Source organism: Furipterus horrens, unplaced genomic scaffold (genome assembly GCF_987537825.1).
Source record: "Furipterus horrens unplaced genomic scaffold, mFurHor1.1.pri manual_scaffold_8, whole genome shotgun sequence".
Lineage (NCBI taxonomy): Eukaryota > Metazoa > Chordata > Mammalia > Chiroptera > Furipteridae > Furipterus > Furipterus horrens.
Window position 1 is genome coordinate 31,904,990 of NW_028327178.1, and position 17,768 is coordinate 31,922,757.

A 17,768-nucleotide genomic window follows, 5' to 3' on the forward strand; every position below is an offset into this window, starting at 1 on the left:
GCAGCTATGAGAATATTTTAGCTTTTTCTTTTTTAATCTAAAATTTGTTTTTTCTTTTTAATGAAAGAGGTGCTGAGTTTTGTATCTCTTTTTGAATACGATTCCATGTTTGATGGATAATGTTCCCCAAGGGCTGCTTTTGACCCCTTTGTACAGCCAACATTGAGATTTGAGGATGTGACCACCCAGTGATCCTATTGTTATTAAACTTAAAACACCCATTTTCCATCTTTCTTTGGTTTAGTTTTTGGTTTGCCCCATGACTGGAACTGTCTTGAGAATCCTAAGATTTGTACAGCCACTCTTACATTCGAAAGTCAAGTTAGTAAAATGTATTAGTGCCAAAATTTCCCCCAGCAGTAGCAAGCGGTAGTAAACATGAAAACTTACTCATTAGCAGCAGTTTTGTAAGAAAAGAATGCAAATGTAAGACTTCTTAAGGATCATTTAACCCAGTTGCATCGAAGAGTTAAACAGCAAAATTTAACACCTTTTATACAGCATTCTTATAGCGTTGTTTCTTCCACACAGGCCTTGAATTCCAGGTTAAGATGTTTAGCCTTTATTCTAGAAAACTGAAATCATCCCAGTCTAGTTAGTAGCAGTAGGGCAACAAGATTGAAAGGTTTGATGGAGAGAAGAGTAATATCACTCAGGGTTCTGACCTGAATGTCGGAAAATAGTGCCATTCACAAGCCAGAAAATATAGCTGGAAGAGACCAGGTTTTACAGGGGAAGTTAGTGAGAGTTGTGGTAGTGAGAATAATGCATTCAGTTTAACTTAGAAGTTTAATTTGAGACAGCTATGGTATATTTAGACAAACCTCAGACAGTTGGAGATAGGGACTAGAGTTGAGCATAGTGATCTGGCCATGAATTAACAACGTTCAGGTAATTATGAATGTGTAGAATTAAACAGAATGCCCAGGAATTGTGTGTGTATGTAGGAAAAGCCAGTAACAATCATAGGCAGGAGCTACACTGGTGAGAGGAAGAACTGCAACCACTATAGAAAAATGAATCAAGAATTTGTAGAGGTCTAAGGACACAGAAGCAAAGGACTGAAAAATGTTCACGAGCATTGATAATCAAGAGAGTATCAGGATCTTTGTTAGAAAAGTTCTGTTCACCTCTACTTACCTTTCCTCCTTTAAAAATGGAACAGTGATTGAATGACTTCATGCAGCTCTGTTCCCAGCAAGAATTGTGAATACCAATTGCCTCACACAGGATGGATCCAGTTTCTTGGGAAGCCATATCTGGTCGCAGGATTCACATTCTACTGCTTGCTACTGAACTGAAGTACTTTTGCAGCAATATTAAAGTATTTGGGCATCTTGTTCATGATTTCAAATTCTTCAGTGATTCTTCCTCTGCTGATACTTTGGCTAATAAAAGTTGTCCATCAGATCTGTTACGGTCTATCGTGCAACTATATGTGACTGCCTTTAAAAATTAAATATAAGCACCTCTATTTAAAAAAACAAACAAACAAACAAACAAAAAAACCCACTAATTTTACCACATGAATGCAGTCAGCCAATAAGACATACAAATTACATTGTATATATTCCAAAACCAAATCAAGATTGTCAAATCTCCAGAGAGAAATAGGACTAGGAGGGTCAGCACTGAGTGCCACAGGAGACTCTGTGAGGTGGCAGCTATTTGGCAGTTCTGCGCTGCCGTGTGGAACCTGTGTGAGGCAGGGTGACAGGAAAGGTTCATTGTGTTACTGTGGAGGCCAGGAGCTTCAGAGGGGCCAATGAAGCATGGTAGGGGATGGGGTGGGGTGGCATGGAGTAAGAGCGAAGACTCTTCAGTGTAAAGAATATTGCCACATGAAAGGCAGCCAACTGGACAATTTCTAAAAACCAAGGACAGGAGGGGAACCTGTAAAAAGTAAGTTCAGAAAGCCAGAAATGAGAGGAGGGATCAAAATACAAAGCTTTGATGCAAAATTACCAGTCAAATCAGGTAAAGAATTTATCCTCAGGAAGTAAAGTGATGGTGCAAAGATTTCACACATATGTCAAGATACTTCTTTCTGTGGCATTAAATAAGTGGGTGATGGGAAACAAACTAAATGTCCCACGATAGGAAAGTAAGTGACGTATAATGCACCATTACTGAGGGTAATGGATGTAATGATCATGGACATTCAGAAAGACATGAATCCAAATTGCAACTTTGTTCTCACTACCGGAGGAACCTTGCTTAGTAAGTCACAGAAGCCTCAGATTTCTTACATGTAAAATGAGGACAAACTAGCATAAATAAGATGAATAAAGGATCTTAGCTTTATGATTGGCTCATCATTATATAAAAAGTAGCAGTTATTATTGTGATAATGGTAATGGAATATCATGTAATCACTTTATTTTGAAGGCTAATTAAATAAGACAAAGCATAAAATATAGTATAATCCAAATTTATATAAATATAAGACTATGCATAACATAGTGAAATACTAAGTGGTGACCTAGGGGTGATGGAAATACTTTTTCATTATGTGTTTTCATTTTGCAATGAACATATGTTATTTATAAAATCAGGAGGAAATTAACATAATGAAATAAAAAGCAAACTAAAAAATGTCATAGACTTTAGGTGTTTTGAAGATTATAGACCTTTAAAGAAAAATCCTTTCTTATCTTAGTTTCACTATATTAAGCCTAAAATGAACACAGTATATTCAGAGGAAATATGACTGAATTAAAGCAAGAAAAAAACAGAAAAATATTTTATCATCTCATATTATTATAACTGAGTGCACTTGTATATTTCTGGTCTTACAATTTTACTTTAACACATTAGTTTGTCATCAGTAAAATTTCATTACTGTCCAGACTAAGAATAAATATTTGCATGAATGCAAGTGTGAACCAAGTAAATTGTTTATTTTGTAACAAACTGAACTTCTCTCTACTTCTCCTGCCATAGACACAAAGTTAATCTTTGTACAATGAATCCCATGCTTATCTCCATTAATTTTTAAACATTGTAGCATTGTGGTCTAATCTGGGGCCTGAACTTCCTTATTTTTAATGAAAAATAGCAGTCATTTTCTAATTTTGATGTTTCCTTTACTTCACACAAAGTTTTTATATAAACCTTAATTTAAATTCCTCTTTTGTGCATAACACAAATAAAAATCTTATGAGAATGTATGTCATTTAAAAGACTTCTACATAATAAAATAAAAGTATTTCTAAAACTCTCTAATAGTTCACTAATTCTTCACAAGGCTTCAGAATATAAGTTCTTGAATAATAAAAGATTTGGATAGTTTCCTGAAACTAGAATAGGATTGAACTTGCAGATACAGTTTTGCTTGCTATAATTATAAATGGGTGCACTATTTCTTCTTCTTCTTCTAATAATAATAATAATAATAATAATAATAATAATATAAACCCTGTCAATACCTTTTAGGTGTAAGTATGGAAAAAAATCACTATTGGTTTGGTTAACAGATTAATTTATTTACTTTTTTAAAAAAATAAGCATTTAAAATTTTGGGTTTTTATTTTAACTTAGAATTCAGCTCTGTGTCTTCAGGTAAATCACCTAATTCCTTTTTTGGTATATGTTTCTTCAATGAAATGAGATGTTAGGCCAGACGTTAGCCCCTTTGTTATAATTTTTGAATCATTCTATGTTAATTAAATATGAATGAAATGGTCATTCAGTATTAGTAAAATAAACTTTCTCCAAGTCAAGAGGCATTTGGGATTGTAAGTGAAGGGCAGGACAAGGACAGCTGGATTGGTTTGGTGTTAGCTCCATGCCTACCTGGAACTGGTAAGCAGCCCTGATAACACACCTTCAGGGACAAATGCCCAGGTCTCCGTCTCCTACCCAGGACTCTGCAAATGCTTCTATTTGTATCATATGTCTGAATATACACCCCAAACTCCATTACTTAAGAAGTTACCTTTTGCTCTCGCCCCCCGCCCCGCCCCCAGTTCCCTTAAAAAAGCTTCCCATAATATTTTTGGCAGTTTTTAGTTTCTTACCCTACCACCTTTTCATAGTCTCATTGACCTCATCATTTCCTTACTTTCTCAGCTTAAATTTATTTATTCATTGCTTGAATCACCAGAGCCCCCAACTTCCTTTCCCTTCTCCTTTGTAATCACTTGGCAAAACCGTGTCACTGAATATACCCCATTTACCACTTATTTTATGACTTTTACTTGAGCTCTGAACATGGTTCAGGAGAAAAGCATTTAACCATGTTGACTCTCAGTCTTGACAGACAATTCTATCCTGATATCTAAGTGAAGGGTTTTTCAAACAGCCAATCGGTTGAGACACAACCAATTAATTTGAAGGATGGCTGCCTGCATTATTAGTGAACAGAAACAGTGGATGTATATTACACATAAAAAGCCTAAGGATTGTTTGTGAAACTGTTGTTCCAGATTATATGCATGAATTGTGTACCAGCTCACAACATTAAAAATATATATTGTACATTTGAGTCAACAATTCAAAACATGGGTATAATCATTTAAAAATTTTACACCTGTTCTCTGCTTAAATGTCTAATTCACCTTCACTTAGCAGATAACTTTGCATCTGATTTCAGTGACAAATAAAAGCTGAAAGGAACTTTTTAATCTTTCCACCACTCGCTACAACAGACTACCAACAACTATACCATATACTTTGACTTCCATCCTTTATAATGGGTGAACTTTCTCTGCTCCTATTTAAGGCAACCTCTCCATTAATACACTGGTTTCCATGATCTTTTACTTCCTCAAGATCTCTGTTTATGAAATTAAACTTCTATCTCTTAAATCATTAATTATCCTCTCTTACCTGGATCATTCCCAGTAATAAACAGAAATGTATAATGGAAATAATAGTTAACATGTATATAGTAGTTATCATGTGTCATATCCTGTTATAAAAACTGTATGTATGTTTATTATTTTTATTCTCACTCAAATTAGAAACTATCATTCCCATTTTATGGATGAGAAAACTGAGGCACAGAACTGTTAAATAACTAGCTGAGAGTAGCAGGACAAGAATGTGATAGAATCTGTATTTGAACTAGGCAATCTGATGCCAGAATTTATGTTTTTAACCACTACTCAATTTGCTTCTTTCATGTGAATAAAATTTACTGACTTCAAGGTATCCTTCAACTAGTGCCTCATTTTTCTCTGGCCCTCTTTATAGAAAAACCGATATAACAGAGACCCAAATGATGGTGTTACAGACAACCCACAGGACCACCAAGTTCCTGTTGACCCTCCAATAATTCCTCACCTTTTGGTATCCATATTATTGGGTAATCTCCTCCTCTGGAGTGAGGGTCAGACAGGTGAGTTGCTTCTAGTCCACAGAATATAACAAAGGTGATGGGATGTCACTCCTGTGATTATGTTATATGATACTCCATTTTAGCAGACTAGAGGAACAGGTTCTCCTTGCTAAGTTGCAGTTAGCAGCCATATTATGGAAGTCTGTGTGACAACTGGAATGGCTTCTAGAACCTGCAGGAGGCTGTGGCTTAAAGGTAGCCCCCACGCAGTAGCCAACAAAAAGCAAGCCCTCAGTTATAGAGGCCTAAAGAAATCTGCCAAGAGTCTGACTGGGCTTAGAAGTGGATCTTTCCCCAGTTCAGCCTCTAGGTGAAAATGCAGCCAACCAATACCTCCATTGCAGCCTGCTTATACTGAAACTGAACACCATCTAAAGCCATGTTCAGATATCTGATGCACAAACATGATGGATAGTGAGCACGTGCTGCCTGGAGCCTCTAAGTTTGTGGTAGCTTAGAATTACTTGGTTATATACTGTCTTCCCAGAAAGCAACTCTGAAGTTCTTAGAGGGTCACCAGCAGGATTGAGCCCATCATACTAATCAACTCAACAGCACACCCTTCGTTGACTTTTATATTTTCCCACTCTCACTTTTCCTATTTTCTGATTCTGCCTCCAGGATTATTCCCTGATAGACTTCTCTCAAATCCATGTTTCAGGCTCTGCTGTTAAGGAAAGCAAAATGCAACAGGTACAAGGAAGAAAGGACCTGAGAAAGAGTTGCAACTGTATTTATTTCCTTATCACCTTGCCTAGTCTATCTTTGGCTCTCAGCAGTCATGACTTTTTCACCACTGTGCCAAGAAAACTCACTTTTTCATCATCACCAATGACTTCTTCATATCCAATTCAATGGTCAGTTTTCAGCCCTAATCTTATGTGATTTTTCAAAAGCCTATGCCACAATTAATTACTATATTTTCGCTCCATAAGATGCACTTTTTTCCCCCCAAAAGTGGGGGGAAGTGTCTGTGCATGGAGCAAATATTGCATCATGGACCGTGATGTGTATTACCTGACCTGGGGTTCCTAGAAAACTAGAAGAGTACTTGAACCTTAAAGTCTCTCCTCATTTGTTAATGATAGTGATGATGGTTCTTAATACTGCTGTTGACTGCTGTTCACTTTACATGGTTGAAATATTATTCTGTTATATTTTATAATATTAAATATTTTAGTACACCATTGGGTTCAGTATATATATTTTTTCTTGTTTTCTTCCTCTAAACCTACATGCATCTTATGGTCAGGTGCATCTTATAGAGCAAAAAATATAGTACTTCCTTCTTGTTGACAAACTGTCTTCCCTTGGTTTATGGGACACCATGTCCATAGAGTGTTCCTCTTCACTCACTGGCTACTCTTCCTTAGTTTAGGAGAATCTGGTTCTTCTTTTCCTCCTGAACTTTTTGGGGGTACATCAGGGATCTGTCTTCACTCATTTTCTAGATTTTCTCTTTTAGTCTCAAAGTTTTAAATAAAAATACATTAACTTGGATATATAATAGACATCTCAAGCTTTACATGTCCAATAAAAACTGTTAGTATCTTAACCCAAACCAATTCCTCTCCCAATATTCGTCATTCATTCAATAATTCATTTATTTACTCTGTTCACACCAATGCTCAGTCCAAAGTCCTTTGCAGGAATCCTTGGGTCTTCTCTTTCTCTTACATCCTAATCTTCAATTTATCAGCTCATCCTGTTATATCACAAATCCAATTTTTTTCACTAGTTCTATCACTACATTTATAGGTTAAACCACCATTAACTTTGGCCTGAACTACTACACCTGCCAATATTGCCTTCTCTGATATGTTTTCTAAGTAATTTATAAAATCCATGAATCAGACTTGCCTTCCTCCTCAAAATTCTTCAATGGCTTCCTATGAACAAATGGGATTAAAATAAAAACTAAACTCTTTAACAAGGGCTATGAGATTTTTTTTTTTTTTATTATTGTTGCTTCTTTTTATCATTTCATGTGCCAGTTCTCCTTACTCAATTCCAGCATTGCTTGGCTCCTCTCTGTTCTCTGAACACACCGAGCTTGTTCTGACTTTCAGGCTTCTGCACTTGCTGTTCCCTTAGGCTGGAATGCTTTTCCTCCAGATCATTGGTCCCTCCGTCATTCAGGTCTCCAGCCAAAGTTCATAACTCAAGAAAATTTTCCCACATAGTCTTGATAAAATAAATACTCACTTCTTGGGCTATTTAAACTAGCTTGGGCCCTGACTGCTGTGGCTCAGTGGATTGAGTACCAGCCTGTGAACCAAAGTGTCGCCAGTTCAATTCCCAGTCAGGACCACATGCCTGGGTTGCGGGTCAGGTCCCAGTTTGGGGTGCGGGAGAGGCAACCACACATTGGTATCTCTCTCCCTCTTTTTTTCCCTGCCTTTTCCTGTCTCTAAAAATAAATAAATAAAATCTTTAAAAAAAAGAAAAGAAAACTAGCTTGAGTGTCAGAACTGTTTGGTTTCCCTAGAAGAGGTATGAAAGGAAACTTGTGACTTCAGGAATCATGCCTTCACCACTCTGGCATAAGAACATTTGCATTGTCTCAGTTGAGAATGTGGGATGGAAAGGCAAAAAGTAGATAAATTGTGAACTAAAGGAAACAATTCAAAAACTAAAACAAAAGCAAAACCCGTAACCATCAAGTAGAGGTGAGCAGAGCTATCTCAAAGACAATTAGGGCTTTGTTCCAACACTGGCATACATTCCTCATTAATAAGATACTGCACTGCAGTGTTTCGAATGAAGGCAAATGGGAAAAGAATACCAAAATAATAGGGGACCTTTTTTTCTTTTTTTCAATGGCTGTGGACATCAAAGTAAATTGTGAGAACTGTGTCTATTGTAAACCGAGGAAAATCTGAATAACATAGTTTGTCTGGAAATTATTTAAAAAACCAAGCTCAAGAATTAAAATAAATATTCTTGTCTTTGAGATGGGAAAGCAGAACCATTGGGAGCTTGCTAGCCATGAATATTTCATCAAAGACAGACAACATCTAGATTTGAATGGGTATGTGGGAGAAATACTTCCTTGATATATGCTTCCACTGAAGTTTACTTAAATCCAGGGAGAAACTTTGAAAATAAGAATAAAAGAGTCCAGATAAAAATAGTCAATAATAGGGCCAGAAACTATAGTATATTTAATTATGTTCACCATGTAAGTAGCCTTAGGCCTTTCTTGTTAAATTACAGATTACACAGATGCTATAATAAAGGCTAAAGAAATGGGGGATGGAGATGTTATTTCTAACTCAAAATAAAACATTAAAAAAAATTAAGAGCCTGCATCTTAGGAAAACCCCAAGGTCCGAATTCCTCTAAAACTGGTCTCATAATTTCATGGCTTTAGTATCTCTGTTTCCCCTGGCTGGTTTGGCTCAGTGGATTGAGCGTCGGCCTGCGAGCTAAGTGTCGCTGGTTCGATCTTCCAGTCAGGGCACATCAGAGAAGGAAAACTCTGACTCCAAAAAACCTCCGCTGCCTTGCGGCATACCTCTTCAGGGGAAAGGCTAAGGGAGTAAACCCCGACAGAAAATCCGGAGCCGGAGTCCCTAAGGCGGTTTGACGTTGTAGTCAACACCGGCAACTCCTGCGGCGCACCTGAAGCCAAGCTGTATTGACTCCGTCTTTCCCTTGGACCCTTCAGCTGCGAAGAGAGGGGGGGTCTGCTGCATGGGCAACAGCAGACCCTCCATATCACCCTGCCCAGGCTCTGTAGCTTCAGCTTCACTGGAGAGGACACTCCAGCGTCATCACAAGATGTCGATTCAACACGGGAGGAGACAGATACCGTGTCACTCCCGAGTCGGACTGCACAGCCATTCTCGGCGGTGCAGATAGACTCTTAAGAAGCTACACCATCGTCTCTCGAGACGGACGGCTGCCGACGACGACGACAGAGTATCTCTGTAATCATATTTTAAGGTGAGTAAAGAACCTCTTAGGAAGAATTGAGAAGAGTAAGTTAGAGGTCATTGGTCAAACTTGGAGACCAACCTGGCATATTCCTGGCTAGTTGCCATAATACAGACTTCCTTCTTCTGTGAACAGATGAGTTTGGAACACTATCACTGGGAGAGCCTGGAAGAGAAAGGCTCAGACCACCTCGATTCTCAGGGAATAATTTATATAGTATAATAAGAAAATGTGGCAGAAAATAAGATGCTCTTTGACTTACCTTATGTCATAAGAATGTGTGTATGCTTATCACTTCTCAGTACTTCTCTGGAGCAAGAAGACCTGACTTTCAGTGTTCCAGAAGAGAAAGAAAAAGTTGAGACTGGGCGACATCAGTGTCAATTATCCTGGGATTATTACAGAAAGGTAAGCACCATGGCACTTGTCATTCTTTTTTTTTTTTTTTTTTTTTTTTTGTCCACCCATTCTCGGGTGAGAGATGTGGGGGCAGACAGTGGTCTCCAGTTTCTGCTGGACTTTTGGAACAGTACAGCAGTTGAGATCAGAAAATTCATCATTAGACAGTTTAGAAGCTTCTCCAGATAACATCTGGTTGCTACTTAATGTTGTCTTGAGTGGGAAATAACTTTTCTGGTACATGCCTACATTCCTACTAAGAATACTATTAGCACCTCATTTAAAAAATGTGCTCAAGAAGGACACCTGTATTAGGGTTGTTTAGTGGGACAGGTATCTGATATAACCTTATATAGGTATGTGCAAGTCAAGACCACAGCTTATGAATCAGGGAAGCGTATAGCTGGCTGTAACACTAAAAGGCAAGCACAAGTGTGATACTTGGAAGCAATGCAAGAAAAGAACCAATTGTTGAGGCACTGGCTTGCTCAATAGCTCACTGGAGGAAAGCCACTCCTCATTTAATAAGAGAAGGACTTGGGAGCAGAGCAGGCTGAAAAGAAAAGTCAAGATTAATAAATCTTGAATAAATGGTATTTGTGACTATATAACTAAGTTAATAAATAATTAATACAAATAAATTAATAAATACTGAATTAAATAACTTGGTGCCCATGAGGGACTTGTGGGAAAAGCTGCTTCTCTACTGAGCTAGTCAAAAGGCATTTCAGCTGCAGGATATGCTGTTTCCCAAACTGATGGGGAAGGCAGGCCCTCATAAACTTCTGGGAAGAAGGCTGATGAGGCAGTGAATCAGAGAGTGACGTGGGGATAAATGACACTTGAGATGAGGACGTCAGCCCACTCACACCTGGAGCCTTCATGCTTGAGCAATGCCCTTTGTACAGACAGATGAACCAGTGAGCTCCTGGGGACATGAGAATATCCAAGACAGCTCTGCCCACTGGGAGGAGATGTTCCTCTGAAGGAGACCAAAGTGAAGGATTATGAGAAGATTCCAGAATGGGAAGAACTGAAACTTCACCCTGTGTCAGGCAGGGTTTTGTTACACAGCTTTTCAGAAGTTATCACTCACACAATAACCTTTTGTTTGGGGTGTGGAAATTACTCTTCCTTCAGCCCTGTGGGAAGTCAATTGGAGACCATTCCTCCCTCTGTAAAAGGTCTGTTGGCAGAAGAGACAATAATTGTAAAGGCATTAGCGGAGGAAGAGGAAAACCACTGTAACAATTCTTAAATCATTAATTAACAGGGAGAGACTGAAAGGGAACCTTTCTGAGCCTGACACACCACACCCTACCTGGATTAGACTGTTGTCATAGTTACTTCAATTGAATAATTCTAAATTTGAGAAATGTACAAGTCTCTGAATTTGGTATGATTGTTCCCAAGGTTACAGTGAAAAGCCACACCTCCATGGATGGGAGTGAGTTTTCTCCTGACAGGAATGGATGGTCTCACTGTCAATCATTCTGGGCAGAAATTAATCCTGGGGTGAGAACTGAGGACCCAGCGCAGAAAAAGAGGAAGGAGAAACTTCTCTTCCCTGAGAGGCCAGGGGTCATTTTGGTCTAGACTTGAGGTTCTCTGTGCTGTCTGGATCATTTCCATGGGGATGGAAGTAAACCCAGGAGAGGTGCTTCCCATGGGGAGACAAGTGGGGGAGAAAGGAAAGGATTCTGGGTGGCTTTTGTTCTGGGCAAGAATGCAAAGTTACAGGTTACTCTTGGCTTCAGCTTTCTGTTATCCTCAAGTTTTCAGTGGTCTTTTAAAAATGACCAAAAAGTCATGGCTCTTCTCAGGGGTGCTCTGGGAAATGAGCGGAGGCCTTCTGTCACAGTTTGGGAAGGTGGTATAGGAGGAGCAGCATCCTCTCCTGGACGCTAGAGTGGCAGTAGCAGAGGAGGTCACAAGAGGAGGAAAACTGTAGTGGGGAAGAGCGAACTGACCGTCAAGCCTAAAGGAAGAGCTGTCTCTAAAAGAGCAAGTGCAAACATTAAGTGATACTAACTTCTAAAGTCTGCAAGGGCTCTTGGCATCTGATTTCACATTTGTGTGGTATTCCTCTCTGTTCATCCAAGTAATGGGTTCAATTACTGTTCATTACTCCATTTATCATAAATAATATTCTAAAAGGGATTGTGCATTAACTTCTCATACTAGAACTCATTTTGTGTTACAAGAAGGACCATTGAAATCAATCTTTTACTTGGTTTTAAGCTTCTTCTCATTGCTAGAAAATCTGTTTCAAACATCATCTAGTTGCTCTGGTTGTATTTATTAGGCGTGTTTGAGGAGACTCACACTTGCCACATCACTGCGCATGCAAGCCTGGGAGGTGAATAAGTGGGTGAGACCAGCACCTGTTGGCACTCATTCGCACAAGGCCCCGTGTGGCTCAGTGGGCAGGAGTCAGCTACTACTGCCTCAGGTCATTACCCTTTCCTAGCCCACAGCTTCCTCCTAGGGACAGAAAACTCTTCTTAAGGATGTCAAGTCCACTTTCTACTGGAACTTTACAATTCATGTGGATTCCTGAAGTCTTGTATCTCTGCTTAAAATCATTTCCCATTTTTGAGCCTTTATTATTGTTACTGTTACCCTTCAAACTAAGAAAATAACAAATGAAAATAAGTTTTTATTTCTAATTTTTTAAATATAATTAGTAGTGACATCAAAGGAGTGTTCAGGGGGATAGAGTATTAAAATAAAGACATTTCAGAAACCCTTTTATGCTGTATAATGTCTTATAATGATTTAAAATTAATTCCAGTTTTAACTATATTCAAACTGAAGCTCATATTTTAAGTAAATTTGCAACAAACTCATTTTAGATAATTATTTATACAGGAAAAATAAAAGCAATTTAAATTTATCTCCAATTATATTTATGTGATTATTATAACTGCCTATAAAGAGTATTCTCTAAATTATAAAAATTCATTGCTTTTTATTAAAACTTAGACTAACATTCTCATGATGGACAAGCGAAACTGGAAAGTCTGGTGTTTGTGCTGCCTGTCCTCTGCCAGGCCCAATTAGCAGAGACAGGGATTGAATCTTTATGGGCACTTTATTCAGATGGTTGGTGATCTGGGAAGACAGTGGGTTGGTACCCTGACTGTCTTAAATTCCATTATAAATGGACCCTTTTTATAAGGAGAAGAAAAGTGTAGGTAAGGGGTTTGGAATTCAGGGGAAAAGTTAATCAGATAAAAGCTGCAGCATTCTTTCATCTGTGTCCTGGGCTGTGGTCTTTATCTGGGTCCTGGGCCTTCCTTGTCTCACCCTGGAGAATAATGGCTCAGATACCATCTTGATTGCTCTCAGTCCTCCTGAGCCACAAAGGTGGAACTGCTTGTGGTCTCCTGGGGTCAAGGTGGGTCACACCTCCAGTTTCTGAAACAATAGCTTTTTATATACATTGATTACTAAGTTTATTAGCTATTACCTAAAAATAAACTTTTTCCAACATTCGAGTCTCCCTTCTCGAGCATATGCCTCAACACAGGAAATTTTAAGATAATTACTAACACTATATCCAGTTATTGTTCAGTACTGATACTGCACCTAGAATTTTGCAATACAAATGAAAAATATCCCAATATGCTTTGTTACAGTATTTCTAGAATAGATTTTGATAACTTTTATTTTGTAGAAGCTAAAAATGAAAGCTCAGCATATAGCACTAGGCTTAACTATCTCCTCAATTACATAACACAGATAAAACAGGCAGATGATAGCTATCTTAGAGTTTTAGTCACTTGGAAGACAGTAATAAGCAGGTCAGATTCACTCTCATAGATAAATTTAAAATTACTGAAAACTAGAGCTAATTAGACTGAAGACAAACATTTCAAAGAGTTTTACTCCTTAAGTATTAAGGAAAAGCAGTATGAAAGCTTGAACAGGTTCATTGAAGAAACTGAGTTCATTAACTCACCGAAAGTGGGAATTCTGTAACTGGAATTAGTAACCCTTTTTATAGATTGAGTGGGTGGTCCTTTATGCTGTCCAGGATGAAATTTCACTACTCAGCCTGGTTTGTCATGGCCTCTCTTTCTAACCTGATTCTTAGCCACAGTTCTGTCCATTGGTTCAGAAGGAACTTCTTTGTTTCCTGCACATGGAAAGCCCTCAGGAGACTCTCCACAGCTTTGCTAGTGCTATTGTTGCCTTTGCCTGAAGCATACTCCTACCTTTCCTTTTTTCTCTGTTGGTTCTTATTCAAGTATTATGTCTCATAGTTCAGAAGGCTGAAGGCCCAAAGTCAAGGTGCTGGCTCATTTGATTTTTGATGAGAGCTTTTTTCCTGGACTGTAGACAGTTGCCGTCTCTTGGTGTCCACACAAGAGACAGAGGAAAGGAGAGGGAGGGAGAGATGATCGAGATAGAGATACAGATAGGAGATCAGCTTTCTGGCTCTCTGTTCTCTGGTGTCTCTTTATAAGGACACTATTCCCATTAGATCAGGACCCCACAACTGTGACCTCATTTAACCTGAATTACTTTCTTATAGGCCTTGTCTCCAAATGCAGTCATATTGGGGGTTCCAGCTTCAACTTTTGAGTTTGAGGGAAACAGTTTAGTTTGCAGTATCACCTATGTTACGGGAAAACCAGCATCCACTTGTGTTTCTAAAGGCTCTCTAGGTCCAGAGGAAACCGACAGGCTTCCCCTCAGGCTATGTGTGAAAGTTAAGGTCTGGAGTATAGGAGGTGAAAATAGTTGGAGTAGGGAGAAATTCAGAAAGCTTTGTCTGAGAATGGAAGAGCTCTTCTATACAGAGGACTCTGGAGGTGAGACGGAATCTCTGATGGGTGCCTTGAATATTTCAGAGATGGGACAGAATAACTGGATTTAATATCTGAATCCTGAAAGCTGAAGCCCATGAGTTTTAGGGAAGCCTAAGACTTTAGACAATGAGTCTATTGAAGTGACTGGGACGGGATGACTGAAGGCCATGAGCACCTTCCCTGATTAATCTGGACTAGTTGAGGGATATGACCTTGGAATTTGAGCATGGACTTTGAGGAGCAGCAACACATCTAAGAAGGACTTCCTTCTGAATGCAGCAGGTGAGGGCTTAGAAGCCACAAAATTCAGGCTCAAAAGACATAAAAGGACTGCGCTTCTAGTGATGCAAACTACCTGTTAAAAAGCTGAGCATATTGATCATGACGATTGTCTTTACTCCCTCCTAGATTCGGAATTGTTTTGGGCAGGAACTGGGTTTTACACATTTTCTCTCCTCCAGCACCTTACATACTGCCTGGGTGACTTTGGGCCCTGACACATGTTTGTTGAATGTGAGCATGGAAGAAAACAAAATGGAATAAGCATTGCTAAGAGTCAGAAGACCATTGCTAAAATGTGGTCTATGTCTCAGTCCTCAACTGCTGTGAAGTTGAGAAACCTGTTGCTAAAATCAGCTCCAGGCTCAGACATAAACGTCCGAGATCAACAGTGGACACACAGGGAATCGACTTCCTCTTTCGTTTTCACGACCCCCACCCCGGTTTTGCACATCAAAGCGACCCAATCCCTGTTAACCGAGGCAGCAATCCTTCATTTGCAAGAAAGAGCGCCATTGTGGGGTTTTGCCTTTATAAACCCTGCCTTTGTTCTCCCCAGAACACTGTTACCTGAATTTACTTCTCTCAGGTTGCAATTCTTTTGCTCCAATAAATGTTTTTATTCTTTATTATGGGTTAAAACATGTTTTGGTTGACAGATACTAAATAAGTAAGCCTCCTTTAGAGTAGGGTTTTTTTTGGCTTTGTGTTTTTCTTTTACCATAAACTGAAAAATGGCATCTTAGTACAATCATGGTGTAATTACTAAGTCAACAATGTATATGTAAAACATGTTCTTCCTTAGAAGGTTCATAGAAAACCACGAAATTGGCAGTAAACACAGCTCTGAATGTAACCACTCATGGTTTGGGTGCATAAAAATGGTCAGCAGAATTCCTTTTACTTGGTTAGTTTCTGGTATAGCAAATGCCAGCTTCTTCATGAACACTCAATTTTCCTTCCGTTATCCTGCTAGTCAACTTTGGAAAAAATACATATATTTTGTATTAAACAGAAGACAGTTCCCAGAACGTCCTCAGAAGTTGAAGGGAGGATCAGTATTCCTGGCACCCAGGAGCATCCCTGTCGGGGCAGGGATCCCTGTAGGCGGATTTGGGTTCTGCAGTGGGAATGAGAGGTGCAGCGTTGGCAGGGAGGACGCCCCAGACGATCTGGGCGGCGAGGACCGCGCCAGAGAAGGCGGGGCGGTAGCGCCGCGGGGCCCGAGGAGGGGCGTGGGAGAGCGGGCAGGGACCCGCTCGTGGGACCGCTTTCCCGCGAAGCCAGCGCTTGGCGCGGCCGCAGGGAAGCGGAAGGGCAGGCTCAGGCACCTCCCCGGCGGGTCTCGCTGTGATAAAACTTGAGAAATAACAAAGAGGGCTGGCTCAGCGTCTCCTGGGTCCAATCCCGTCTCAGAAAGGAACAGGCCCCCAGGAAATCAAGCCTGAGAGAGGCTAAGGTGACCAACATACCTCCTGCGCTGCTGCACCTTCCCGGGCTCTCCCTCTCGGCTTTTCGACCAGCCCTGGGATGGCACGCGCCGGGCCGCGGAGCTCCCTGTGCGGAGCCCTCTGCAGGCTGCTGACCCTCGTGGTGAGTGGGAGCCCGAGCCGGACACGGCGCAGGCAGCCGCCGGGATGGGGAAGAGGGTGGGTCTGCGCTGGTCGCCGCCGCGGGAGGGGTAGGGAGCCAGGCAGACGGGAAGATCTTGACCGCTGTTTAGTTCAATCCTGGAGGGAAGGGGCGAGCTCAAATTCGGGCCCGGAGAGGTGAGGATAGAAAACGGGCTTTGGAAGGACGACTGAGGACTGAACTTTTTGTTTGGGACGCCGCGTTCGATTGATTGTATCACCCGGGTCGCGCTCCCCCTTTGCTGAGCTCAGGCCCACGGCGTCGCTCCGGGGCTGGTGATCGTGGTTGGGTCGCGTTTGGGTGGAGGGAATGGAAGAGCTTTTGGTTAGGTATTTCAGGATCCCTGAGGAAACAAAATACAGACGTGAGATGGAGTTCCATTGGCCGTCCCCTGCTCTAGGGTCATCTGGAATGGGGACGTTAGTGCTTAGGACGGTTGGAGCCGTGCTTCTTGCTCCGGGCGAGGAGCTACCTCACAGCAAAACGGCTTGCAGGTTTTGTCTCTCCAAAGATTATTCAGCAGCTCACTCATATCGTCCACCCCCTAGAGCCACCCGATTGGGGGGGTGGGGGGGGTGCGGAGTGTGCCTGGGGCAGGAGGTGGTGCGAAGGCTGGATATGGGCTGGGGTTGGGGCCTTTGGTACGAGGGGGGAGTTGGGATGGGGCCGAGTGGCTAGGGTCAGGGTGGGTGGGGTGGTGCGACTGGCGTGGGATTGGGTCTTACTTTGGTTTCTGCGAGAACTCCCCAAACCCAGAGCCCAGCCTGGGGTCTCCTATGCCCGGGGCGAAATCTGCCTGAAGAGAAAGTTCTAGAATTTGGGAGACAGCAAGCAAAAAATCGGGAACTCCGACGGCGACGGCGCGATTACGCTTGGAGCTTCAGTGGAGACCAGGGATGCACTTGGGGAAGCACTGTGGAAAGAAGCTGGAGACGCAAGACTTATCCACATCCAAGGGTGGGCGTGCGGTCCTGGAGCAAGAGGCCACGCCTGGCTTGGGAATTAGGTTGACTCTGGCTACAGGGATTGTGGATCCTCTGCCTCCAAGCGGGGAGATTGGGTCCAAGCTTTGTCTTCTCTTTGAATTAACAAGTTATGAATATTGGATTGGTAGTTATTCTCTAAGATATATTTATGGACAAAGATTGTAAAACCAGCGCGTTGACTTGCCAGGCCACTGTTCCAACACAGTGTCTGAGCTGATAAAGTAACTCTTTACAAACGGAAACTGCTGTCAACGTGTGATCTTTTGTGACATAATTGATAGTGTTTTCAGCTTTTATGTTTAAAAGCATGAATTTAGTGTTTTGTGTTTTCTATGTGGAAGAAATTGAGGATTGGGGAGAAGAAGATGCATAGGT

The 17,768-nt window shown here is 40.8% G+C and overlaps 1 protein-coding gene across 2 annotated transcripts in view; it reads left to right on the forward strand.

Moving 5' to 3' along the window:
* Positions 1-16,122: 16,122 nt before the first annotated feature.
* The window catches only part of DSC3 (desmocollin 3), a 52,339-nt gene continuing 50,693 nt past the window's right edge, over positions 16,123-17,768 (forward strand). The window contains exon 1 of one of the 2 annotated variants that reach the window (XM_090285685.1): positions 16,123-16,368. In XM_090285685.1, the coding sequence (XP_090141811.1) occupies positions 16,306-16,368 (63 nt within the window). In that variant the 5' untranslated portion in view covers positions 16,123-16,305. The remainder of the gene's footprint in view (positions 16,369-17,768) is intronic. The other variant, XM_090285684.1, reaches the window with a different exon arrangement.